Source organism: Pleuronectes platessa, chromosome 20 (assembly GCF_947347685.1).
Source record: "Pleuronectes platessa chromosome 20, fPlePla1.1, whole genome shotgun sequence".
In the NCBI taxonomy this organism is placed as follows: domain Eukaryota; kingdom Metazoa; phylum Chordata; class Actinopteri; order Pleuronectiformes; family Pleuronectidae; genus Pleuronectes; species Pleuronectes platessa.
The window spans coordinates 18198508-18224604 of record NC_070645.1 but is presented as its reverse complement, the minus strand read 5'-3'; the positions used below and the strand labels follow the sequence as shown (position 1 = coordinate 18224604).

The following is a 26097-nucleotide window of genomic DNA, read 5'->3' as shown; positions in this document are numbered from 1 at the left end:
TGGGAGAGTGCATGCTCACACACACACACACACACACACACACACACACACACACACACACACACACACACAGAGAGAGTTGTGTCTCCATAACTTCAGCAGAAATTACATTGACTTACTTGGATTTCCTGGAGACTTATTTGAAACTCAACCACAGTTACTTGTCTCACCCTAAGCCTTATCTTAACCTTACCCTACCTAAACTTAACTTTAAACATGTATAACCCTTAAAATCTAATGATTCACAGAGGTGGTTACATGGATTTGATGGAGAATTACTCAAAACTTAACCACATGGCTTAACCCTAAACCTAAACTAACCATGACTTACCCATAAACTGTACATATAGATACCCTAAACCTTAAATTACTTTCATTTTTGTCCCCATATAGTGACTGTAAACAGACTAAGGTCCCCACGACATGAGTAATACCGGGTCCACACACACACACACATACACACACACACATACACACATACACACACACGCACACAAACACATACACACACAGACACACACGCACACACACGCGCGCGCATCGCTTTGACGGCTTGTGTCCCCGAGCGCGTGAAAAGGCGCAGGAGGTGATAAGAGCTCGGGCGCACTAGGCGCGCGGAGAGGGAGCGCACCTTTTGGAGTCAGGAGCGCACGGCGGAGAGGGGCGGACCGGACGCGACACCCCCGGTATCTGCTCGGTGAGTTCTCCCTCTCTCGTTTGGACCGGACCTCCGAACTGACGCTCGCCTCAGTTAAAGTTGCCACATGCACGCACGGTGCAGCAGAGGAGCTGCCCCCCCCCCCCCCTTCTCCCATGAGTTGAGCGCGTAAAGACGCCTGCAGACCGGATGGTTCTGACCCGCGGTGGAAACTCCGGGCTGGTCCAAACCTCGCGGCTCAGCCCGGTATGATCGGGTCCAACCTGAGCCTGAGCTGTGAGCACTGTCCCGGGGGAGGAGCCGGCGGCACAGCGGCGGCGGCGGACGCGTACGGAGAGGTGCCCGGCACCGTCCCTCCTGCGTCCCTGAGCCCGACGGGGCACCTGGTGGTGGCCGTGTGCCTCGGCTTCATCGGCACCGTGGGCTTCCTCAGCAACTTCCTGGTGCTCACGCTGTTCTGCCGCTACCGGGTGCTGCGCACCCCCATGAACCTGCTGCTGGTGAGCATCTCCGCCAGCGACCTGCTGGTCAGCGTACTGGGAACCCCCTTCAGCTTCGCGGCCAGCACCCAGGGCCGCTGGCTGATCGGACGCGCGGGCTGCGTGTGGTACGGGTTCGTCAACGCGTGTTTGGGTGAGCAGGTGTTTGTTTCCTTTGTCTTGATCTCTGGATACCGAAGCATCGGCAGGACATTTAATCTGGTGTAGAATCTGCTGAATGTTATCTGTCTCTGCCTCGTTGGGACGTATCTGCTTCTCACAAGAGAGAAAGAGATGGAATATCGATTTGTGTCCTCACGTATATTCACCTCCTCTCAGATAAGATAGAGTCTGTGAGGAATCTTTGGAAATTGCCTTTTTCCCGCGTATTGACTCCTTCGCTCCCTGGAGCTGGGACAGTTTGTCTCCAAATCATGAATTAGTTCAGTCAAAAACTTTAATTAAGATGTTAATGCATCCGTCGCCTGCAGCAGAACATCTTAATCTTCAATTCATTCTGCAGTTAATTTCCATTAGAATCCCGTTAAAGTGGTGAAGGTGTAATTTTCTGCTCGCTGCTGATTATGCAGCTCGCGAAACTGAATCTGCTTCAAGGACACAAAACGATCTGATCCAGGGATGTGCCCTGATTTAGATCTAGTCCCAGGTGGAACAATGCATTTTGGGTAAATGCAGAAAGAAAACAAAACGTGGGAAAATCCTTGTTATATCAGATGACGTAGTAAATCTGCTCCTGTCAGGTTCTTATCTTGTTCCCCAGAGGTTGTGGAAGACAAAGGTGCAGGGATCTGACCTCTGACCTCTCAGTTTCCAGGTGTCCAGCTAAGAAACCATAAGATCCTGATTCCCTTAATGACGTTTTACGCTTTGCACTTAAGGGGTTCTGTGATTGAGAGCGATTGTATGTGATTAATCAGTGTGTTAAGGAGCTTTGCCCTCCCTGAAGAGGTGAATCTAAATGATATATTAGTTTTCTCTTTGGAGGCTGGCCCTGTAGCAAGGTTTAGGAAGGTGTTATCCCCCCTGTGGAATCTGCAGCTGGAGTAAAAGACAACTATGTAGAAGCAGTAAAGTGCCGTACCTCTTTTCTCACCTGTTGCAGTGAAGCTCTTGAAGATGCTGCTGCTCTTACATCTTTGGTTTTCTCAATGGAATTTGGACTTTAAGTGAGGCGCACTTCAATTTGTTGTTGTTGCTCTGAAATCAGTGGTTTTCTCTATGGAATCTGGACCTGGAGGAAAGGGGCACTCAGATGCAGTAACTTGGTGTTTCTCTTAGAGCTATTGATTTCTCTTCTGAGTCGGGAGTAACAGTAAGCGAGGGGGGGGGGGGGGGAGTGTTGTTGCTATTAAATCAGTTGTTGTCTCTATGGAGCCTGGACTCGGAGTAAAGCGCAGTGAGATGTAAAGTGCAGCAGGTAATGTTTGTTGCTGCAGTACGACACTGTAAGAAGTTGTTGCTCTTAAATCACTTTCTCTTTCGGGACTGGACTCCCTGGCAGATTTAAGGTACAACAAAATGTTGTTTCTCCTAAAGCTCCTGGTTTCTATTTGGAGTCTGGACTTGCAGTAAGGTGCAGTAAGATGTACACCTTGCTAACCCTTTGTCTGACCTTGTATGAAGTTGTGCACTTAGATGCTGTAAGGTCCTAAATCTCTTCTTTTCTCTGGTCTGGTCTTGCACTAAGGTGTTATTGTTTCTTTTGAATAGCTTCTGTATGAGTTTGGATTTGCAAGTTTCTATTAAACCTGATCTTTTCTCTCGTGGGACCGGTATAAGGTGAATTAAACAGTTTTTGCACCTCCATTTTTCCATCTCATCTGTTTTCTCATCTTCTCACTAAACTTCCTACACACTTCCACTTTTCATCCTCTCTGTAAATGAAACACGCGCCATTCATATCTAATCTGCAGTTCATCCATGACCCGAGAATCCGTACGATTAATTTTGCATTCTGTTCCTGGGCGTTGGATGTCCGCGAGCACCTGCAGAATAAGTAAGTAATAACCAATAGCCTCAAAATTGTACGTGACAAGATCAAAAGGCTTCTCTCAGCGCCGCCGAGACGCTTTAGAAATTCAGATCGGAGCCCAGCTGGTCATCGTCTCCGTCAGGCCTCTGGAGCTGAGAGATGAGCGCATCAAAGATGTATGTGAGTGGTGAGTGGTGAGTGGTTGTTTGGTGAGAATTAAATTGAATATATCCAATAGTGGTGGAAAGAAAACAAGAAGAAGCGCAGCGCTGTTTGAAAATGGCCAAAAATAACCTGTAGGGTCAAGTTGTTTCATATTATCCTCCGCCTGATGGAAAATACCTTGTTGGTGGAAGTAATAGTTCCATAAATAAAAGTACCTGACATTATTTGCTTTACCCGGCATATTTACGGGAGTGACATCTTTGAGGGAGCTGAATTTGGAGCAGATCCAAGTAAAGATATGGATTTGGTAGATTTAAATGTGATTTCATACGATGGTTGGCTTTTTTCAGCTGCTGAGGCATCAAGCCTGAATGCATCTACTCTTGATAGCTGAGCAATTTTGTGTGCAAGTGACGAAGGCAGAGACCACTTCGGTTCAGACTCACTCGTGCAACAACTGCAATTACAGAATTGGAACTACACCTTTCAAAACTACAAGTGCACAAACACACGTCACTGTTAGTCAGTCTAATGACACACGCTGGATGAACTTCAGACCCACATAAAAACTAAAATAAGGTTCTAGACTTCTTGTTTCACCCCCTGGCTGTAGGAGCTGAGGTGGAACCTGTGTGTTGAGTCACTAACGAGATGTTGTGTGTTCGGCTGCAATTACCCAGACAGCATCGGAGCTGGTGCACCGCGTGGTCAGTGACTGTAATCGAGCCACATCGAGTCACTCTCACTGGAATCAGATCTCGTTTGTGAAGTCAAGAGGCTCTTTTTTCCTTCTCCTCCTTTCCTCTCTCTCTCTTCTTTGGTTTCACTGCAGGTCTTTCTCTCCGTGTCCTCTCTCCGTCAGGATTTACAAATCAAACGCCAACAGGTGCAAGATTTGGGAAACCAATGCAAACAGGTGGTGACATTTTATGCATCAACAAATAAGGGAGTATCCATAAAAGATAATTGTTACCTGCAGCAGTATTGTCTTTCATCACCTCCGCTCCATCAATACTCTCCCTGCATGAAGTTTTCACGATGCAATCAACGTAAAAACACCACCAGGAGCCTGGTTATGATTAGACACGGTGGACAAGATATAATCTTTCCTCCGAAGAAATTAAGATACAGAAAATCAGGTTTCACTAATCCCCATAAGCTTGTTAGGAAAACCCGATTTCATTCATCTGACTTTGAAGAAAGCAGGTTACTCCAGAAAGCCACCAGTAACAGGATTATGCAGAGTAAATGCATGTAAACACCGTGGAAGTTGTGCTGAGTGGTCAGATTTCGACACAAGCGCGTTTGCTTTGCCAACAATTGGATCTGAAACCAGAAAGAAAGAAAGAGGAGAGTGAGAAAGATAAAGAGAAAGAGGAGACAGAGAAAAAGAAGCGAGGGGGGGAGAGGAAGACGATTAGCTCCCGTGCTGACTCAGGCCCGAGACACTGGCTCATTCATTCGGCCTTGAATCTATTCCTCACCTCTGGGTGAAGACGAATCAGGCCTCAGGTGAAAATAACTCATTTAAATGCACAGTGGAGAATGTGATGGGCCACGTTTTGAATCAAAGTCACAGGTTGGGAAATGATTTGCGCCCTGAAGCCCCGCGAGGCTCCGAGCTGAGACTACAGCAAATGAAAGGTGTCAGAGTCGTGCAGTTAGCAGACAATTCAAACTCAAACAATAGAGTGCATTAGACAGGTGAGGGCTTGTTTACCCTTGATCACTTTATAATTATGAAATAATCCAAACACACAAATGTTGTTTTCTCAGTCGAGTGCATCTCACCCCACAGTCCCCTTATGAAACCACACTTAAATCAGCTAGACGTGGATCTGCAGCATCTGTCACACACACTCGTGGATATCAATCTGATAAAAATGACTTTTTTTCATCAAGATTCATGAATTATTCATTCGTCAAATCTCTTAATGTTTATTTAACCTCTTTTAGCTTGTTGTTCGGATGTTGACAGCAGATAAACGATACTGTCACGTGTCTATTTGTGCTGGTTGAATAAAACTGTTTACCATCTCAATCAATCTCATTATATGTCAAGTGTTGGATATTGTGCTTGTTTTCCGATGACAACAAGTAGCCAAATAAATTATTGAATATCGTTTAACAGTGTTTCTACCAATTCAACTTTTATGTAATGTTGTATCCATGTTGCAGTTTGAGTGTTTTTACGTCAGTGAGCAGATGTTCGACAGATGTTAATCGGTAGCCCCCTTCATGAACTTATCCTGATAATTTATGTTTCCCTCTTTTCACATTTCTTTTTAATCAGTCACTAATTAATTCATAATAATGAATTAACCCCTCTCCACAGGTCACTTATGTCTGGGAGCTGAGAGCAGTTTAACAAAGCAGTGACGTTCCCTTCAGAGATTAACATCATTTTACAGGCACATGCAAAGGAAAGACGAAAGTTTAATTATAATGTGAATACATTTTATTACTTTATATATTCATATAGATCCTTTCATACATGAAATACAGCTCAAAAGGCTTCACAACAATGAGTTAACATAAAAGACATGAAGACACAGTGAACTGAAGAATATTTTATTTTTTCTATATCCCCTCGAGTCAGTATTGACAGAGCTCATCATATATTGTCACCTTTTATCCACATGCTTTATGTAACCAGAGGGCATCTGTAATGGACAGAGGGAGACCTCTCTACACACACACGCACACACACACACACACACACAAACAGTAATTTCCATTAATCTCAAGACCTGCTCTTCGCGGTTGCTATCAACACATTGTGCGCCCTCGACCTCGAGTCTGAACCAAACACGAAGCCTTCACGACAGATCCCAGAGCTGTGATTGTCTGTAATCAAAGTGTCAGTCCCTGGAAGTCTCAGTGGAATGAAGGCAAAGTGCCACTGGACCGCCACTTTAGCTCGTGTGAGCTGATTAGCTCTGATTTAAGAATTCACTCCAGTTGCTCATGTTCATCAATTAGCAATTAACATGCACGAGGAGATGGTGCACAGCTGTCGGCCTCTGCTTCGATGCAGAGGAGAGCGTGTGTGTGTGTGTGTGTGTGTTGCGTGTGAGAGGCAGGTGTGAGCAGCGTCATGATGATTTAAGTGACCACTCGAGAGAATGATTAGCTCACGATTTAGATTGAGGCACATCAAGGAGTTCATGTTTTGTTCCAAGGTTACGATGCAAAGTTTGACTGTAAGTAAACTAGAAGCAACTATAATTGCTCTGTATAAAAAATCTTTAAAAATATTTGTGACTGTCACACCGTTTGACCACCACCTCTCTTCCCCCCCCGCTCAGGAATCGTCTCCCTCATATCCCTCGCTGTTCTGTCCTACGAGCGCTACTGCACCATGATGGCGCCCACCATGGCCGACGGCAGAGACTACCGTGCCGCGGTGGGAGGGATCGCCTTCTCCTGGCTCTACTCGGTGGCCTGGACCGTCCCCCCGCTGCTGGGCTGGAGCAGATACGGGCCTGAGGGGCCCGGCACCACCTGCTCGGTGGACTGGCGGACCCAGACGCCCAACAACATCTCCTACATCATCTGCCTGTTCATCTTCTGCCTGGTGGTGCCGTTCATCGTCATCCTGTGCTCCTACGGCAAGCTGCTGCTCGCCATCAGACAGGTCGGGATTGCAAATGCCAATGTAAATATTTTATACGATTTTAAATTGGTTTCAAAGTGAGATTATTTTTCTTTGAGTTGCAAATTGCAAAGCATGTTTTTGTTGTGCAGTGGGGCAGATCTCGGTCTAGCGGGGGTCTTTCGATGTGGAGTTCTCTCCATGCAGATTAGAGTTAGGTTGTCTGTGTGTCTGAATGTGAGTGTGACGGGTTGTTTGTCTCCTGGTACGTTGGTTCTGCGATGAACTGGCAAACTCCCTCAATCATTTTCTCCATTGACATTTCAGAAAGTCATTTTATTGAGAGTTTAAATCCTGGAACCAGGCCGACCAGCGACCAGGTGAATTTTGACCATTGAAACATTTGATTTGGAACAAAAAACAATATTGGAAAACACAAAGAAAGAGAAGGTGCTGAGTGTGTATGTAATTATTCAGAGAGTGGAGGAACTACACATCCCATAAATCAGGGCAAATTCCCTTTTAATGACTTCCTTCTCTTTGACATTGTGAATAAATCCACTTGTTGATATCAGTCGGACTTGTGGCTTCTACATGAGAATATAACATTGTGTGGAAATTCTACCTCGGATGGTTAAAATATTATGGCTGATGATCAAAATCCCTCCTGATGAAAATTAATTACTTCAGGAGGCTGTCGAGCTCTTTAGATCATGGATGGACGTGTTGTATTAAAGAACGTGGAGCTGTCTCCATATGATCCGATCGGAGCACTTGACTGCAGATCTGAGACGTGACACCACAAAGTGTTCTTAAGTGATTCTTGATTGTGATGGACACCCAGTGAACCTCTCTGATTTGTGATCTCCACTGATCCTCGATGGTATCGAACGCCTCGGGGGTTTGTCTGAGTGTTCGGTCTGAGGCTGACGAGAGGAAGGAAGGAATGTGAGTTCATACCTTTCAAAGAGTCGAGCATGAAAGTGGAGAATCTCAGATCTCAGCAGCCTTCAATCAGGTCGGACATCTACACAACGTTTTCTATTAAAGCTGCCGACACCAGTTCAGACACTTTGCTTCAGCTTTGTTCTGTCGCCGGCGTGTGAGGTCAAACAGACACAGTAGGATTGTCTATGTGTTGACATCATTTACAGCGTGATGCAGGATCAGGAGGTTCTGACGAGATAATTTGATTCCAGTTATGGCTGCTGGGAAGGTAAAGCATTGTGTTTGCCCCTGATGCATTTTCCTAAAAGTACAAATCACAGTAAGTTAAGGTAAGTTTGAGGCGAGGCTTGGAGGAGGATGCATCTCATTAAGATGCAGTTTGTAATGTACGTTGGCTCAGGTGTGATATTTCATTTCATTTTCATATTTCATAATGTCATAAGCTCATAAGTGAAGTGAGTGATTAAGAGAAATAAACTGGATGGATTTTTTGCTGCCTGATATAAAACCCAGCTCCTATTTTTTGCTCAGTAGATTTCAAGATCAATTCATACATGGGAGTAGTCACTCCCATGTCAATATGTCTAATAACCAAGTGGACTCCCATCATCCGTTCTCATCATAATTGAATTGCGAGAAGATTTATCAGAACATCAGTCGCCTTAATGAAAAGAAGATGCTATTAATTAATAATACAATTATTATTTTCCACATCAAAAGAGGGCAAAACTATCTTTGCAGCGTGTAAACCTTAAAATCCATTTGTATTATTATATTGCTTCTACTTTCTACTGTGCTTGGATCTGTTCTAGTGGTTCAGGTTGAGTTGGTCTAATCTGTTCAGCTCTTCCTTTGCTCTAAATGATGACGTCTTTGACTTAGATATTGTGAAAGGGTTAAACCCCTGACCCTAACCCTAAGAGTAAGTAATTCACTTTTAAAGAGCGAGAGAGAGCTAGAGAGAGAGAGAGAAGGGCAGAGGTCATGTCTGCAGGCCGGTGTTGATGAAAGGTCCATGGTCAGATGATCACAGGAGACAAAAACTCGGTATTTTGTGTGTGTGTGTCTGTGTCTGTGTCTGTGTCTGTACTTCACCTGCTGCTGATGACACATAGCAGGCCTTCACACTGTTTCAGGGAATGTGGGTGTTTAAACGACCTGAGGGGGCGTTGACATCCCTCAGTTACAGACACATAATTATTCAAAGCTGGCTCTGGGAGTTGATTGTGATATTTTTGGACCGAGTGCTTCTCATGTCCGAGCCACTTGTACAAACCAATGTTTGTATAAAGTGGTATGAGTGATCGGAGATAGTTTGTTGTATTTATCAACTTTTCACCAAGTTTCTGGTCAGATCCATAGACTGTGGGTCTTTAGAGCGGATATGAAAATGGACATAGACGTCAGGTCGAACACCTAAATGACCTAAAGATCATCATGTTGTATGAACACGTCAAACTGATCAGTTGAAAGTGAAAATGTGACGATAAGATTGTTCGGTAGAGCTGCAGATTTTCCTGAGATCCAGGCTGTGTATCTTTGTGTGTATGTGTGTGACCTTTTGTGATTTTACCTAATGTGAGTGCGTTTGCATCATCCTGTTGATATGTTACCTCTGTTCGGCGGCTACGTACATGAGGTGAGCGTAATCCTCGAACGTTGGCTTGCCTCACTCTTGTGTTGTGTGCGTCACACGTCTTGCTTTACCTTCGCAGGTCACGGTTAAGTGTGTTTGCTCTCGGCCGTGAACCGCACTCTGGTGTTGATGCGTCGACTCTGTTTGCACAATAATTTAATTTGCCACACCATTTGCTGGTTCATGTTCCTTGGCTCTGTGGGGGCAAGCTCTCTGAAGGTCTTCTTTTTCTTTATCTGCTGAATTATGGAATTAGAAAAACTGAAAGTTTGTAAAGTTGGTTCAAATGTCCTCAATATTGCAAAATTTGTTAATTAGAAAAATAAAGTAACCGTACTCCTTTCTCCTCTATTAATAAAACATTTTATAGTTGGATTTAAAAAAGACCTGCAGCAATTCAGATTAAGATTTGAGGCCAAAACGATTTAGCTTCCTGGGAGCCCGCTAACTGTAAAGAGCTCTGATTGGCTCTGCAGTGCCACCACGAGGTTAACAGCTGTCGTCTGTAGTGTGGTGTCTCAACAGCTGTCGGACAGGTCGGTGCAGAGGTCCACTTTATCTCCTGTCGTCCCATGTTTGCACTCAACTCATTTATTCAGCTAATTCCTCCATTAAGAAGAAGCCTGTCAGAGCTGCTCTGTGGACTTGTCTAATTGTAAGAACTCTTCCTGTAAAGTCTGTTTTACCTCATCAGTCATTTCACAGCTGGTTAATCTCATTTCTGCAGAGTTTAGGTCCAGGAGCTGATTCAATTTCGTTTTTGTTTTGCATTCATGGTGCTTGAAGCTATGAATCATCACTGACTTCATAGCTGCTGGTGATTAATGAATTTACATCATCCTAATCTATGAAACTGATAAGTGACTGGGCTCATTAAATCCAACGTGTTGACAGAATCTGAAAACACGAATCGCAGATAAACAACTCCGGTTATGAAGCGGCAGTCGTTCTTATCGTCTTCACGGCTCTGTTGTGATGACGTTAATCTATAATCTAATAATGTGTGTGTGAATATCTTTGGATAATTTGTTGATGAAGCACAAAAAAACGTTATGTTGAGACAGAGGAGAGTTTGAGATCTGCATCAGACAGGGAGAGAGTGAAATGTTTCTCTGCTGCCTAATGTAGATATGCAGGGTTGTGTGTGTGTGTGTGTGTGTGTGTGTGTGTGTGTGTGTGTGTGTGTGTGTGTGTGTGTGTGTGTGTGTTACTGTTGTCTCACAGCAGCCGAGGTGTAACGTTACCTGAGGGGAGGATAATCCCATGCTTACACAGCATGCATCTTTCTCACTTGCAGGGAAAACACACACACACACACACACACACACACACAAAAACACACACTGAAAGATATCTACACACGCACATACATTCCCACAGTTGAGTATGATTAAATCTTTGGCTCTTTCTACTGTGTGTTGAAATATAAACACTGCGAGAGACAAAAGAAACTGAGGGAAAGGCAAAGTTTCCTTCCCTCTGTCTTTGTTTAAATGTAGTATTTATAATATTACAACACTTCACTTTCGGTATTTTTAGCAGAACTTTACTTCTTAATGCAGTTGTGCTTAGTTTTTTCACATCACAGATAATAGCTCTCATCTATTAAAAACACATTTTTTCCTCTGCAGCTTTTCTATAGTGTTTGACTTAAAGAGTAAATAAACCACAGTATATGTGAATCTTATAAGTGGAAGAAACACCCTTATCTGTTTAATATAGTTTAGTGATACAGTGATAACTCACAGATTTACCACTTAAAACTTCTAAAACATTCTGACTTTTACTTGACTACATTTCAGAGGGATTCAGACTCACTTCACTACATCTTCTGTGCTGCTGTGAACGTGTCTGAGCTCAGAATCTCCTGCTGAGTCGTGAATGTGTGAAAGGAAACCACCTCTGGACATTCTCTGAAGATCATGTCCAAAAACTTGAGACCGGAGACATACAAGAACTTAAGGAAATAGCAAGTTGTAATAAAAAACCTTATCGTCCTTTTATCTTTTATTATTCACCGTGTCCTCGGAGCCGTGACGGTCTCATGTGCGGTGTCGTGGACGTCTGAGAGAACAGGAGGATGATGGAGCTCGACCTTGATGGTGTGACAGCGTCTGGTCCATCTCTGACGTGACTGTCACATGTCGTAACGTTTTATAGTTTTGGCCTCTCGTCCTGTTCCCTGGCAGCGAGAAGGACCCCAGACGGAGGGTGATGGAGGTCTGAAGTGTTCTTAAAACATCCTCCTCCGCGTCCAGCTGACGCAGCAGCTGTCCCCAGCGCCGCGGGGCCGCAGTTTGCTCACAGTCACACGGACGGGATGATTTAACTCTGGAAGTCAAAGGCTAGCAGCTCCAATATCAAGACCTCATGGAAAAGAGAACAGCTCCTCTGCACCGTCAGGACCCGTTTCTGGCCAAGCATTTTCATGAATTTGTGTTTTTTTAAATCAAAGTTCATCTATTTCCTTCTAAATAAAGAATGAAACCACCTCAGTGCAGGTTTAAGCTGCACAAATACGCCTGAACATTTTCCAAAGCCTCCTATAATTGGGCTGATTTCCAGGCGTCTTTTGGCTTAAATTCATCTCAAGGTGACGGGAGAATGAACTTGCAGGGATGTGAAACTTTATCCATACGGATTATCCATCATAACAAAGACTTCAGTCGCTCTATTGTGTTTGTAAAGTTGATATCAGGTTCACTTTGTAAAACTTTTTATTGTAACGATGCTCTGAGACTCTGCTGCCAACCACGAACCTCAAATGACCTTTATATTCATGTTTTGTTGCATTAAATTCTTATACTTTTCCATAATTTCTTCGAGAATAATTATGTATATTATTGATTAATCTACTGGATATTCTCTCTGTTAAACACTAGATCTATAAATGACCGAATAGTGTAGAAAGCTCATTATGATCTAATACGGCCTCAGGAGATGTATTCAGAAGTCGATCAAAAGTCAAAAACCCAAAAACGTTAAATTAGTTTCCTGTCGATCGACTAATTGATCCAATTGATTGCTTCTTGCAGCTCTGCTCTGATGGGTGTAGCTGCACAGTATTGAATCTGAACTGCCCCTGGATATAAAACTACAGTTCAGGTGTTATTAATCTGAGTTCTACACACTGCACCAACATTATATTTCCGCTGTTTATTTACCGATGTGTCAACGAACTTGTCCCTCAGGTCCGGAGTTCGGTGGTGGCCCGGCGCCGAGAGCAGCGGGTGCTGGTGATGGTCGTCACCATGGTGGTGGGCTACCTGGTGTGCTGGCTGCCGTACGGCGTGGCGGCTCTGACCGCGACCTTTGGGTCCCGTGACCTTTTGACCCCAGAGGCAACCATAACGCCGTCGCTGCTGGCCAAGTTCTCCACCGTCATCAACCCCTTCATCTACATCTTCATGAACAAACAGGTGAGACGTCCACTGGCACCGTTTCCTGCTCATTGAATCCTGTCGTGTTCACAAACAAACAAACGGGGTGAAAACAAAACCTCCTCAATGGAGCTTATGCATGAAAATATGGATAAATAGAAACATTTCATCATAGGTGAGGTTTATTATTGTTGAAAAATACTGTGAATGTTATATTAAGAACTTAAAATATCATATGTTCAGCTTTTAGCTACTTCATAATGTGTTTTAAATCCTTGATTTAATGGTTAGTGTTGCTAAATAGGAAGTGTTAAACAGTGAAAACACTAAACTTACCTAAACTGACGAGGTGTAGCCGGAGTCAGCTGCTCTGTGTCTTATAATAGATCAGTCTCATTATATTCTTCTCCTTATTAAGTCAAATAATCACAACCAGGGACAGTAATTAAAGTTATATAAGATTCAGACTCAGGGGGAGTCTGTGTAGGGAAAAGCTGAACCCCCCCCCCCCCCGACCCTCCATCTGCTGGCTCCTCATTTACAACTTCAGATATCCTGCTGCACACACACACACACACAGGAGACAGACACACAACATTATTATCATGGTGTCCCAGCCAACGCACAACAGAACTCCCCCGAAACAGAAACAGGAAGTTGTGTTATCAACCAAGAATGCATCTAGAGTTGCATCAAAGTGTGATATTTCTTACAGTGATCACGTGACCATGTGAACTTGGCTATGAACTTTAGATCTGTGCTGTAGTAACAGTTACTACAGTAACTTGAACCCGAGTTTTAAAAAGCAGATCTGTCAGCAGTTAAAACCCAACACCGTCCATTTGTAATGTTTTTATCTTGTGTGTCCTGTCACACCTTTTAAATTATCCCTAACCCATCATGACAGAACGGTTCGGATGGGATTCAGACAGACTCTTTATATAGGCAGTTAATATAAATACATAAAGAAGTTAATGCACATTGTCATTTAAAAGTTATTGTACAGTTTTTATCCAAAACCAGAAGTGTTGCATTGATGGGTTTCGGGGGGCGGGGGGTTATAAGATATTGAAATGAGTGCGACTGAGGAGAAGGCGGAGAAATGAAAAGAGAAGACGCAACATTAGGTAGAAAAGAGGGAAAGAACAGACGATATGAGGTGAGAGGAGCAGGAAGGAGGAGAGGAGGAGGTCAAAGGTGAAATGAAGAAAGAGAAAGAAAACAGATTCTTAGAGAGTTTTCATGAGGAGGAAACGTTTAAGGAAGGAAAAGCAGAGAAGAGTGTTTTAAATTATTTAATTTAATCAGCGAGGGAAACCTCAGAAGAGGAGAAGAAAGGATTGAACTGAGAAGAATCATGAAGAACTACCTGATAAGAAAGATTTAAAATGACAGACGCAGACCTTACGACTCATTAAAGCAAATTTTATACAAAAAGGTTCCTTAAACCTTAACCTTCTGCCAACATTAGTCTGATGAAGTTAGTGGCTCGTGCTGTGAAAAACCGAAACCTGTTCAAAGTGGTAATGAATGAAAGAAAGATGAAGGAAGGACAGAGCAGATGAAAGACAGGAAGGGAAACACAAAGTTGTTTTTTAATCTCCTAAAGGTAACGTAGCTTTGATTTTTGATTATGTCCATATCAGGGAACGACACAGTGCCGCTGACCTTTCCTTCCTCCCTCTCTCACTCCGCCCCTCTTTTATCTGCCTCCCTCTCTTTTTTATCTGCTGCCACCTCACTCCGTCTCTCTGCCTTCCCGCCCGCTTGTGAGACATTTAAGTCTCTTTTGATGACTGACTTGTGTAACTGCCGCACTCTGTGTGTGGAAGTCTTTAAACGGGCCTGTGTGTGTGTGTGTCTGTGTGTGTTTCTGTGATGTGATGATGATGAAGCTGTTGAAAAGAGCTTTCAGGGTCGTGGATAGAAACGCTCTGCCGAGGCCGCGCTGTGTGGCGCTTTCAGTCTTCAGTTCCTCCCAGCCCATAACTATGGCAGCCGTGTGTTGAGGCGAGTTGAAGACTTCAAGCGCTGCGCAGATTCATGGACCAGAGGCAATTAAAAACAGCTGTGTGATAAGAACTACCTCACTGCCGTACTGCAGCCATCCACCAGGGCGGCGATCAAGACACTTTGGCTTCACTTTTGGGACTTTTACTGTTTTCCCCTCTCTCTCTCTCTCTCTCTCTCTCTCTCTCTCTCTCTCTCTCTCTCTCTCTCGAAAAACTGTTCGACCAATCAGCTCCTAATGTTTTTCCTTCCCTTCATCTTCAGACGCCCCGAAGAGGTAAAAATGTGCAATTATTTGCTGAAATCAACAAAAAAATAAACATTCTCTCTCTCTCTCTCTCTCTGATTCCCCTTTTGTAAATCATTTTCACGATGATTGGGAACCACTGGCCCGAAAGCTGTTTTCTAAGAGGATAATTAAAATCCCGGTCGGGGGAAATCATTTATTTATATAGTTGAAGTGAGAGTTTTTCTTGGTTGTCTTCTTCCCTCTGGCTTGGTGATGCTCTCTGTGGTGTTGTTATCAGCCACTCGGGCGAGAGAGAAGGTGAGAAAGAGCTTTTTCTGGACTTGAACTTGGGAAACTTCGCACCCCCGATTCCTCTGCTTCTATTATCCTTTGTTATTGTTTTGGCTTCTCGGTGGAGTCGAGTCATGAAGATGCTTCTGTAGTAACGATATGTTTCCTGCAGCCTTTGTTATATATCTCCTCTTTTCTAACGTGGAAACTTTTCCCCTTGAAGCCTTATTTTTGCCCATAAGAGAATTTTGAATGTTATATTGAAAAATGCATTATATATGCACATATTATTGTCAGAGCTCTACCACACCTCTGTTAAATACACACACTCACACACACATTGGGAGTTGCAGGTGAGGATTTTGTCTCCCCTCAGTCTTAAGATCCAATCTGTGGCTGATTTTAGATCTAATCCTTCATGACGTCAGGTCCTCGATGTTCTGTATCCCGCTCTTCGCTCACCTCAGACATCCCTCTTCTCCTTCACACCTCCGTCCCCCACTTTGCACATCCAGCTGTTTTCTCCTCTCCGGAGGTTTTTGCTTCTTTTTTTTTAAACCAACAGCTTTGTTTTCCCCCCAGCGGCTCTCCAGTAGATTAACACACTGGGATATGAGACAGTGGAAGAAGCTCACAAAAGCCGCCCAGTTACCTCGGGGGAGCAGAAATTAATTGGGTCATATATGTTGAATTGTCAGTCGCCTGCTTGTAAGTATCTCATAAAGCAGATTGAACTGATCCCAGAAACACGCCTTGAGGAAAGAACTCGCTATAATGATGTCATGAACAGACCGAGGGGTCGTGCTCCACGCTGCACACCTCCTTTGATCTGCGGCGCCCTGGGGAAATGTAGTAGACTTTAAGTATACGTGTGGAACCGGAGAGTATACTAAGTACACTACGTTTATCCAGGGGAGCGCGCTGCCTGCTGGACGAGGGGAAGACCTGCACGGATGAACCGGATCAACGGGATGATGTGTTGTTGTTTCACTATTGACTGTATTTGTGTCTTTTCTCAGAGATTCTTTGTTGATTTTTCCTCTTAACTGAACCGAGGGAACTACAGACACTGCAAAAGAGCGAAGAGAACTATTAATAAAAGTCAAATATCTGGTGAATTTGAATAATCTCCTAATTTTACTCTGTGAATTGTGTTATCCTCGGCAAGAGAGGCCTACAAATAGGACAAAAGAATAAAACTACAAAATAAATCTGGAATCCCCCGTTCATTCACGAACCCCTACTTCAGTTTATAGTGACTTCTATAGCTAACGACAGGTTGGGCTGTTCCTGCTGCGCTCTCCTCTCGTCTCTTCACTGCAAACGCAATGCATGATGGTACATATTGTACAATGGTGGTGTTTTGTTGTTGTTTTGATTCATAGCCCCCTAGTGGCCGTAGCTACATGATGTACCTTTAATTTACTACATTCATGTCTACTTATTGTGTCTGTAGTCATGACAAGCTTGTGTGTGTGTGCGTGTGTGTGTGTGTGTGTGTGTGTCTGTGTGTGTGTGTGTAGTTCTACAGGTGTTTCAGGGCATTCCTCCACTGCTCCGTCCCCGAGCGAGGCTCCAGCATAAAGACATTTTCCCGGGGGACCAAGACGCACCGCACCGCCCGCCAGGACCGGGAGCACCAGGTGTCGGCTCCGGCCCCCTCCACCGCCGCGCCCTCGCCCAACTCCATCCGAGGCTCGTCCCAGGGGGCCAATCACACGGCTCCATCGAATCGAGACTCGGCTGTTTCCCGCCCCCCTGCTGCTGACAAGCCCAAACCCAAACTTATCCTGGTGGCTCACTACAGGGAATGAGAGCAGGACAAAACAACAGCGGCGGGAGCGACGAGCGGGGGGGCACAGGTCTCCAATTAGGAAACGAATCCTCTTAATAGTAGAAAAGAGCGAGCGCAAAGTGAGCTCAGTGGGAGGTCTAATCCCAGACCAGGTTGTTGTTGCAGTCGACAAACAGAGACACACATCTCATCCTGCTTCCCCAGCGGCACAGAGATAAGAAGACGAGGGCTCAACACGCTGTCATGCTCCATGTCGAGGTCACCGACTCCTGCCGACAGGAAGTTCTCGCTGTTTTCAAATCCGTCATCCACTGACGCTGCATTAAAGCTCACTTGACCGTTGCTGAAAGTTTTGCAAAGAAAAAGGAGGGGGGGGGGGGGGGGGGGGCCTCCGTGGATCTGAGATTAAAATTCAACGAACTTGCATTAATCAGTGAGGCAGCTTAGTTTGAGTTTATTTAGCTGAACAGGGTCAGGGCTCGGTGGTGAGAGCGATGCCCACGCACACCCGACGACGAGAGGCTCATAGGAAAAAAATCGATAAAAAAAAACAACTGATGTCGGCTTTTGCCAAAAAAGTTTGATATTAAGTAACGGGGGGGGGGGTCGAGCGCTGAGGTCTGGGAGAGTTGTGGTTACGAGACAAAACGCTAGAAGAAGAGAAAGTCGTGTTTTTTTGTTTGAGCTCTTGGAAATAAAACTCTTTCTTTTGTGCAGATTCAGTTTGTCGATGTTTAGATGCTCAAACGGGGAGAGCGTGTGTCCGAGGATCCGCTAGCATGTTAGCGATGTAACACGGAAATAGGCACAATTGCACTTTATTGATTCAGACGGAGCAGATGGAGGGGAAGATATGAAATTGCATTCGCTCTGCCCCATTAATTCAATTCAATATTAAAGTGGGTCAAGCCGTTTAGTCTATTTTTTTATTATATTCATGAGTTGTCTTTTGTTAGACGACAGAAATTATTCAGGAAACATGTTGGAGTCTTCAGAGGAGCTTTTTCTGTTCGGGAGGTTTTATTCTTCTTCTTCTTGTAAACAGGGCAATGAGATATTTGGTCGTCTCCAGTGTGCAGCGACTATAAGACGGATTATTCTCTCTATTTTCTAGCGTTAATTCGTTAGAGGAAGTGGGAATAAGCACGTTTTCCTGACCCTGTTTCCATGCTTGATATCTGAGGATTTGAGGAGAAGCTCGTTAAAAGATTTGTTGAACAATTTTTATGCAATTAAGAACGAGGAGGATTTCATTATATGCCTTTATTTACACTTTGCCCTCTGTCATCAAAGCCATTAAAGGGATTGTTTCACCATGTCGTGAAGGTCGTGTCGAGGTGTTTCACTGTTCTGATTTGTTATTGAAATGTTTTTTTGTGGCTTTGTTCAATAGAAAAGTGATGTTCTGTCGTCTCCTGGTGTTTCTTTCCCTTCGCTTATGTAACATAAATTAAATCATGTCTCAAACAGATCTGGATGTCTCTGTATTTTTCTGTTCACTTCACACAGAGTGTGTGTGTGTGAGTGTGTGTGTGTGTGTGTGTGTGTGTGTGTGTGTGTGTGTGTGTGTGTGTGTGTGTGTTCAGAAACTGGAGCTCGGTGTCTCTCTCTCTCTCGCTCTGTCGCTTCCCTCCCAATCAAATTCACATGTGTTGATTAATCCATGAATTATTGGAGAGAAGCCGATTAACACTCCAAGTCACAGCGTTCTTCTCAGTGTGAAACAGACGCCATTTGAAGAATTAAGAGCGACAGCCATAAACGAATAACGAGTAACGAGGCGATGCCTGCAAACACAGGCACATGTTTGGATGCACATCTGGGCAGCGGCTCAGAGGAAACTTTGGGAGTTAGCGTGCAGCATTATTATCTTCTGGGTATTAACGTCCTGCAGGATTGGACGCAAAAGTTTTTCAAAGCTTGTTTGTGCAGCACAATAAAGTCGAGAAAGAGTTCCTGCTGAGTAATGCTTCCCTCGGCCCGTCTTTGTGCTCCTTGGCATTTGAAATATAAATAGTTTTCTCCTCAAAAATTCTAAAAAAGTTTCTCTCAAACTCGCAAACATGTTCAGCTTCATTGAAATTTCTCTTTGATTCACGTCGATGGTGATGAGTCACTCTTCGGTCATTCCGAGGGCAGATTTTTACAGATTTTTAGATTTTGTTCTCCACCACAGCAGAATATCCTGTTCCCATTATGCTCTATTCTTCCCAGACTTTGTGCCTACATGCATGTGATTGTCCAATATGGTCAGTTCCCCTAATGTCTAATTGTCATGAATGAAGATGTCGGCTCACACAGCAAATGGTAAGAACGAATCCAAGGATGAAAGATTTCACTCAGTATCAAACCTATCAGGACGTATTCCTCTGGGCCACAGACCTCCACTGTCTAATAACTATAAAACCATGATCACACTGGATGACACAACACTTCATTACTATGAACAAACACAGTCTCTTCCAAAAATCCATATTTCCTCCTGTTTAACTCAATATTCACTTCAACACCTTTTTTGTCATTACACAGTATAAACAGATTTGAAGTGTCCAGAGGGAAACAGACAGACGAGTGGACACGTTTCAGTTTGATGAATAAATATAAAAGCAAAAGCAGTAAGTAGTGGAAACCTCCACCTGCACCATTTAGACGTTCTAGTCTTCAACCAAACAAGATAAACTCTGCTTTGTGCACATGTTTGGGTATCTTTGTGTGTGTGTGTGTGTGTGTGTGTGTGTGTATCAACACCACACCCGTATCACTTGCAGAGAAGCAGATTACAGATCAAACTGGTTGAATATCAGCTCCAGACATCTGAGACTAACTGCCCTGGCCTTTATTTCATATTGTATAATAAATCTTTACAGTTGTGATGGAGCATCAGGACGGAGCGTTCACATTCTAATTGAATTATCCTGAGCGGGTGCAGACGGTTAAAGTAATAAACTGGAGGAGCAGGTACAACGCGGCTCAACTGGTTATGTGATGTCACCAACATTTGTCCATTTTCACAGATCTTATCTCGGTTTTATTGGATAATTAAATGTTGGAGGTAGTTTATTCCTACAGACAAAGAAACATAATGAGCAGTCTGAGGCACTAACTTTATAAATCAGATTTAATCGTCCTCCATAAACGATTTGAATTAAGATGGATCGCTCTTTAACTCAGAAACAATCTGGACTTTTAATTTGACTACAGAGATTCCAACAAGTAGATAAACACTGGTCTGCACAGACACTGAAGAGGAGTCCGGAGAGATTAACGAGCTAAAACACCTCCATTACTCTCAATTGATTGTTTGACATGTCCTTAGCGTGTCCCTCCTCTGGCTCCGTCCTAATTGGATTGAGTGGAGACGTCCTCTCGTCACGCTGCTATCTCTGTAACTGGTCCAAATCCAATCCCGACCGGAGTCCTATTGGAAAAGTGAGCGTGTATCTCGGCTGAATCGCTTCATGCATCCTCATTAGCAGCTTGATAAAGAGGGGGAGGGGGGGTCACATTGGTTTTATAATCACTACAGTTTCAGGATGAATGTCCCCGTCGGTTTGAGTGAGTCAAACTTTCTGTAGAGAAGAAGATGGAAAAGAATATGACCTTGTTTATGTGAACAAATTAGTGTTTTTGTGACCAGAAGAGGGAAGAGAGAGAGAGAAGCAACATTTACTTTTATTTTTTTCTCGTGTTGACTCTCGTCGCTCCTGAAGCTTCTGAGATTTTCCTGTCGGCTCCTCAGATGTCGGACGTGTCGGTGAATTCACTCATCGCTGGTCGAGTCCCAGCTGCTGCTCACTGGAGAGACTGGAGTCTGAGAAGTGGGTTTGGATTGTGGGGGGGAGTCTGATGAGCTCACCGTCGTGTTTTCATTTTTATCCTTTTAAAAGTGTGAATCCATTAGCTTGCCACCTCTTACACGAGGATGGAAAACTTACAATGACCCTCACAGCTCTGTAGTGCCCCGGTGTTCAAGTGTTCCCCCCCGGTGTTGAGGACCTTGACACATACTTCGAGTTTTCCAGACCTTGCAATCAACACGAGTGCATATGAGGGTAAATAAAGCAGAATGTTTCAAAACATGAAGCTGCATTCTGTGTTCGGCTGATAGCCATTGAAGTCAGTGAGGTGTTTGACTTAAGTTTGTGTGATAATTGTGTTGTGTAAATAAACACAACTCTACCAGAATACTGATCGAATATTCTGTCAATAGCAGCTGATGAGGAATCAATCACAAAGCCACTGCTCGCTCAGGGAGGGAGACATGCAGTTATAATGTGTTTTTTAAATTGTCAGGGTATTAATGGGAAACAAATCATTAAAAAACGAATTATGAAATAAATAAATATCAAGTGGTGAGTGTTGTTTTCCAAAAGCAGACTTCACATTACAAGATGAGATAATCAGCATAAAATTGTCTTGTGAGTTTAAAGAAGAAAACTTTTTTGTGTGTAATTAACAGGGCCCCAGTATTGAGCCTTGGGGGACACCTTTAATTAAAAGTTTGAACTATGAAGCAAATAAGACAAACTGTCAATCTCCATCTGCGTGATATTATTAAAAAATTATCTGATCAGCTTTTCCCTGTCACAATGGCATTGTTTGCTTATGACGTCAATGGTGTATTACGATTAATTTTTTTCATCCCTCGTCTCCTTGTTACCAGGTGCTTCTCGTCTGTGTTCACAGCTGTGAGCTCGTACAGTTTTTCTGTAAACACACACACATGCTCATACATATTCACAATCATGCGTTCACATTGTGTTGTCTCTCCCTCTTTGGATCTCTGCATCGAGCTCCCGGAGGAAATGTCAGAGTGCACGTTGAATAATGTGAATATTCATCTCATTAGAATAACTCTCGAACATCCACACAACACGAGCTCTGATCTACACGTGCAACCGGGGTGCCGAGCCGTGTGACACTTGTTTATTGTCCTGCCAATCACTTCCATCACCTTTGGTCCTTCTCTCCATCCCACGGCCGATCACAACAATCAGGACGGATGCTGCCGCCGCACGTTCTCACGTTTTCATAAAAACATCTCAACATTCTTGGCCTCTCAGGGTCCGGCCTGGACACAGTCATTCTCTCCGTCTTTGACCTCTCCTTTCTCCCCCTCTCTCTATCTCTCTCTCTCTCTCTTTATTGTTTCACGTGTGTTAACCTTGTGTGGGAGTCGTGACACACTGAGTGGCCTTGACTCACAGAAATAATTAGGTGACAAATGAGGCGATGCAGCTCGAGAGCCAAGATAAAGAGGGAGATAACGTTCAGTTCCACTGAAGCATTAACGGTCGGTGTGGTGCATCTGAGGAGGTGAATCATGACTCGTGACCGGTGTCTTCTTCCTTTGTGCCTCCACACGTTTCTCAGGTGACGGTGGTATTCACGGTCGTTTCTCCTCCTAACTGGTTTGCCGCTGGTTAGTTTCTCCCCACCTGTGTACATCTTGGAAAACAAAATCAATGAACAAGATAAGGGAAGCCCGGCTCAGCTGGACTAATGGTTCGTGAGGGGGGGAATCATCAGAGACTAATTGTGCCTCCTCTCGAGGATGTTGTCAAAGATCATTTCTTGCTTCCCAAGGTGGGATGTGATCTTCAGGCTTCTGAGCAACGTCCTCTGCTCTAAATCAGCTGATGTTTTGCTTCTTGCATGGAATATAAGGATGTAATATAATGTATTACGAAGATTAAGCCAAAGTATCGTGAAAACGGGTTCCGTCATCTGAGGTTGCAGTATCAAGACCCCACTGATACACACGTTCCACCGATCTGAGTCAGTTTCAGCTGTCAATCACAACCTTTCACCTTTTTTTATATCATCAAATAAAAAGATAAAAACCAAACACACCAGAAAAACGTTTCAGTTTGTTCCATGTCCCGTCTGCTAACATGGAGCAGGCTGTGTCTATGACCTATTACTGCAGCCGGGCCACCAGGAGGCGATGAAGATGGTTTGGCTTCATTTACGGGAGCTGTCATGTCGTCCATCTTTATCTGCTTGAATCTGAGGAGCGTTTGGAATGGAGGCGAGCGTGCACGACCAAACGTCCTCCTGTCTTCAGGCTGACGCTCCCCTCTAAATCTCACCACCTCTGAAGAGCAGCACAATGATCTGTGGGATCAGGTCACAGCTGTCCACAGAGTCGTCCCTGCTTGTGCCTGTCCATTAATGTGGTCGTGATTCAGGCGTGAGTCTGAATCTGGATTAACTGACTGAGTTGACTTCCTCTGCAGAAACGCCCGCGGACAGAAGTGACGGCTCTTGAGATTATCCACAGATAATTACCCTGGATAATCTTTGTGGTAGCGTTTGACGATGTTGTTTTCTTTTCTACATCAGGGACCGAGGAGGAAACTCACTGCAGCACTTCACGGGTGAGTTTAGATCTGACTTTCAAAACGACTTGAGACAAACAAGGTGCAGCTCCCCCTGAATATATATGAGCTCCTTTTGTCAAGCACTCTCTCCTCCATGCATCTCACATCTCAGATTGAAGTGTGTGTGATTCAATCAGACACACGTCAAACAAAGTCACGGTGTTAAATTAGATTGTGTTGGTTTATATGTGAAAGGAAAAGGTGAACTTGAAAAACATACAACAAATGGGATATATATATATTTTTTTTAACAACAAGAATCTAATGAAGTTACAATGGAGTAATAGAAACTTGCAATATTTCAGTTTTTATTTGGTGCATTCTATTTCATGCATGATTTGAAAATGCACGTGAAACATTAAGAGGAAACTCTTCATTTCACTTTTCACTTTTACTTCATTTTTCCTTTTCGAATCCTCAACAACAATCAGATAGCATCTTATTATCAGTGCATCAAACCAGCCTGAAATCTGAAGGCCTCCGTTCACTTGATTTGAAATTGGATTTGTCTCATTTGACCTCACTAACAAGGGATTTATTAAACTGACGGTGTTTTCTACTTCTCCACGTTCTCCATCCAGGGTTAAATATAAAGGACCTCAGCAGAGGAGGAGGAGGAGGAGGAGGAGGAGAAGGAGGAGGAGGAAGAGGAGCAGGAACCATCTGTTGCTGTTTTAAACAGCTGCTCTTCTCTGCTCTGCTCCCTGTGTACACAAACACACACACATGCACACACATGCACACAAACCCCAGGCACAGTGGCTCCAGATGGCAAAGCTTCATGACCAAACATGGGAGGTTTGGCAAACGCACACAGAGAAAAGACACAGCGACATATTCCAGCGACACACTCGGCTTTCAGAACACATTCACTCAAGTTCTATCAGAATGGATTTGTCACATGGAGCAAACGGCTGCTCCACTTTCCACTTCAGATCTAATTTGCGTTACTTGGCTGTAATTAAACATGGAAGCAGAGCAAACCCCCCCCCCCGCTCCTTCAGGTCTTTATAGAAGAGTGATGATCACAACACTGGCCTCAGAAGCAAAATAACAAACACACGTGTTCCCTCGCACATGAACACACACCTGAAGTGTGTTGAAGAGTGATTCATATTTAATCAGACGCGCTGGTAGGGAGGGACGTGCCCCCCCCCCCCCCCCCGCCCCCCCGCCCCCTCTGAGCAGCGGCGTGATGAACGAGCGCTCAGGGCGAAGGATGGCGAGACAAACACCTGAGCATCGCCAAGTCCACAACGAGAGGCACGGGACATCTATCACACCGAGGTCGCCACGACACACAACGCGGGATCCCGACAATCACCGAGTTACACAACGACAGGAGAATGGAACAAAAGTCAAACGGAGGGGGGGCTTGTAGTTAAATTGTGGAATGAGTATAACACACACAGACGAGGTGTGTTGTGTGTGTGTGTCGTGTGTGTGTGTCGTGTGGCCCTGGAAAAACGCACACAAACTTTCTTTTCTTTCCCAGGTTTGTTTGAAGCTTATGAATGAAGCGTGTGCGCCTCACACGGGGCACAGACACAAATTGCGATCACATAATAACGTCTGCATGTGGATTTTTATAATTGTCTCCAGCACGCAGCTAATGCTTCTGGGTAATTAATCGAAATTTTCCTGTAAATTTGGTATGAAATTGGTTCATGGCTTTTTGTCTGTGAGCGACCCTGCTGCACAACGATAAGACCACATCCCACCTCTGGCTTTGTGTCTCTCTTTGTGTCTCTCTCTCCCCCCCCCCCCCCCCCCCCCCCCGGCTCTCTCTGCAGCGTCCTTGTTAGAACAGTTTCTGTTTCCTTGGGGACCAATCAGAACCTTTTCACTACGACTGAACTAGAAAGAGAAAAGAGAAGCTCACATTGCAGGAGACAAACAATCCTCTTCTATACATGTGGAGCACTTTAAGAATTACATTTGTTTTTGGTCAAATGTTTATTTTGTAATTTTCCAAATGACCCAACAAGTGTTTTCAGCCTCAGCCTCTATATCTGCTTTCAAAGTCTGATAGATGCCCTCAAACCGAAATCAGTAAAACAGCTGATAAATAGAAAATCACATTTAGGATTTAAGAGCTTGAGGATTTACTTTGGGTGTAAACCAGAAGCTCACTCACTTCTCAGGGTCAACATCAAACCAGAGATTCAAAAAGATGCACGTGTCAAAGGTCGAGCGTTAAAAATTATTTATGCATCCTCATTGATTCTGAAAGTCTGAGATGACTTTGAGCAAAGAGAAGTCGAGCTGCCTCAAAGTCGGCAAAGAGAAGAAATGGAATAAAAATAGAGAATTAAACAGACTTAATAAATGTAAACAACGTGGACTCGTCCTTCAGGTTCACAGCTTTCGTAAATCTGCCTCTGGAAATCGCTGACTCTGTTTTCCTCTGACCTCGTCAGAGAGAAGATCAACGGTCGCACACTTGAGTGAACCACAGACTCACACTCTGATCCACCGCCTACACATGTTCACTCTTTGTTGAACAAGGCGTAATTATTATTATTTCTGCCAATA

At 44.0% G+C, this 26097-nt stretch overlaps 1 protein-coding gene across 1 annotated transcript; it reads left to right on the top strand.

Annotated features, from left to right (window-relative positions):
• Positions 1–906: 906 nt before the first annotated feature.
• On the top strand, positions 907–17538 carry tmtopsb (teleost multiple tissue opsin b). The gene is made up of 4 exons (XM_053412625.1): positions 907–1291; positions 6604–6932; positions 12666–12893; positions 16908–17538. The coding sequence occupies exons 1-4, from the start codon at positions 907–909 to the stop codon at positions 17196–17198; spliced, it is 1233 nt and encodes a 410-aa protein (XP_053268600.1). The 3' UTR covers positions 17199–17538.
• The last annotated feature ends 8559 nt before the right edge of the window (positions 17539–26097 follow it).

What these genes read in the sequence shown, in the direction of transcription:
- tmtopsb (XM_053412625.1), top strand. Translation starts at nt 907, where the DNA reads ATGATCGGGTCCAACCTGAGCCTGAGCTGTGAGCACTGTCCCGGGGGA. An exon ending in GTTCGTCAACGCGTGTTTGG is followed by an intron (nt 1,292 to 6,603) that starts GTGAGCAGGTGT and finishes CCCCCCGCTCAG; the next exon opens with GAATCGTCTCCCTCATATCC. An exon ending in ACATCTTCATGAACAAACAG is followed by an intron (nt 12,894 to 16,907) that starts GTGAGACGTCCA and finishes GTGTGTGTGTAG; the next exon opens with TTCTACAGGTGTTTCAGGGC.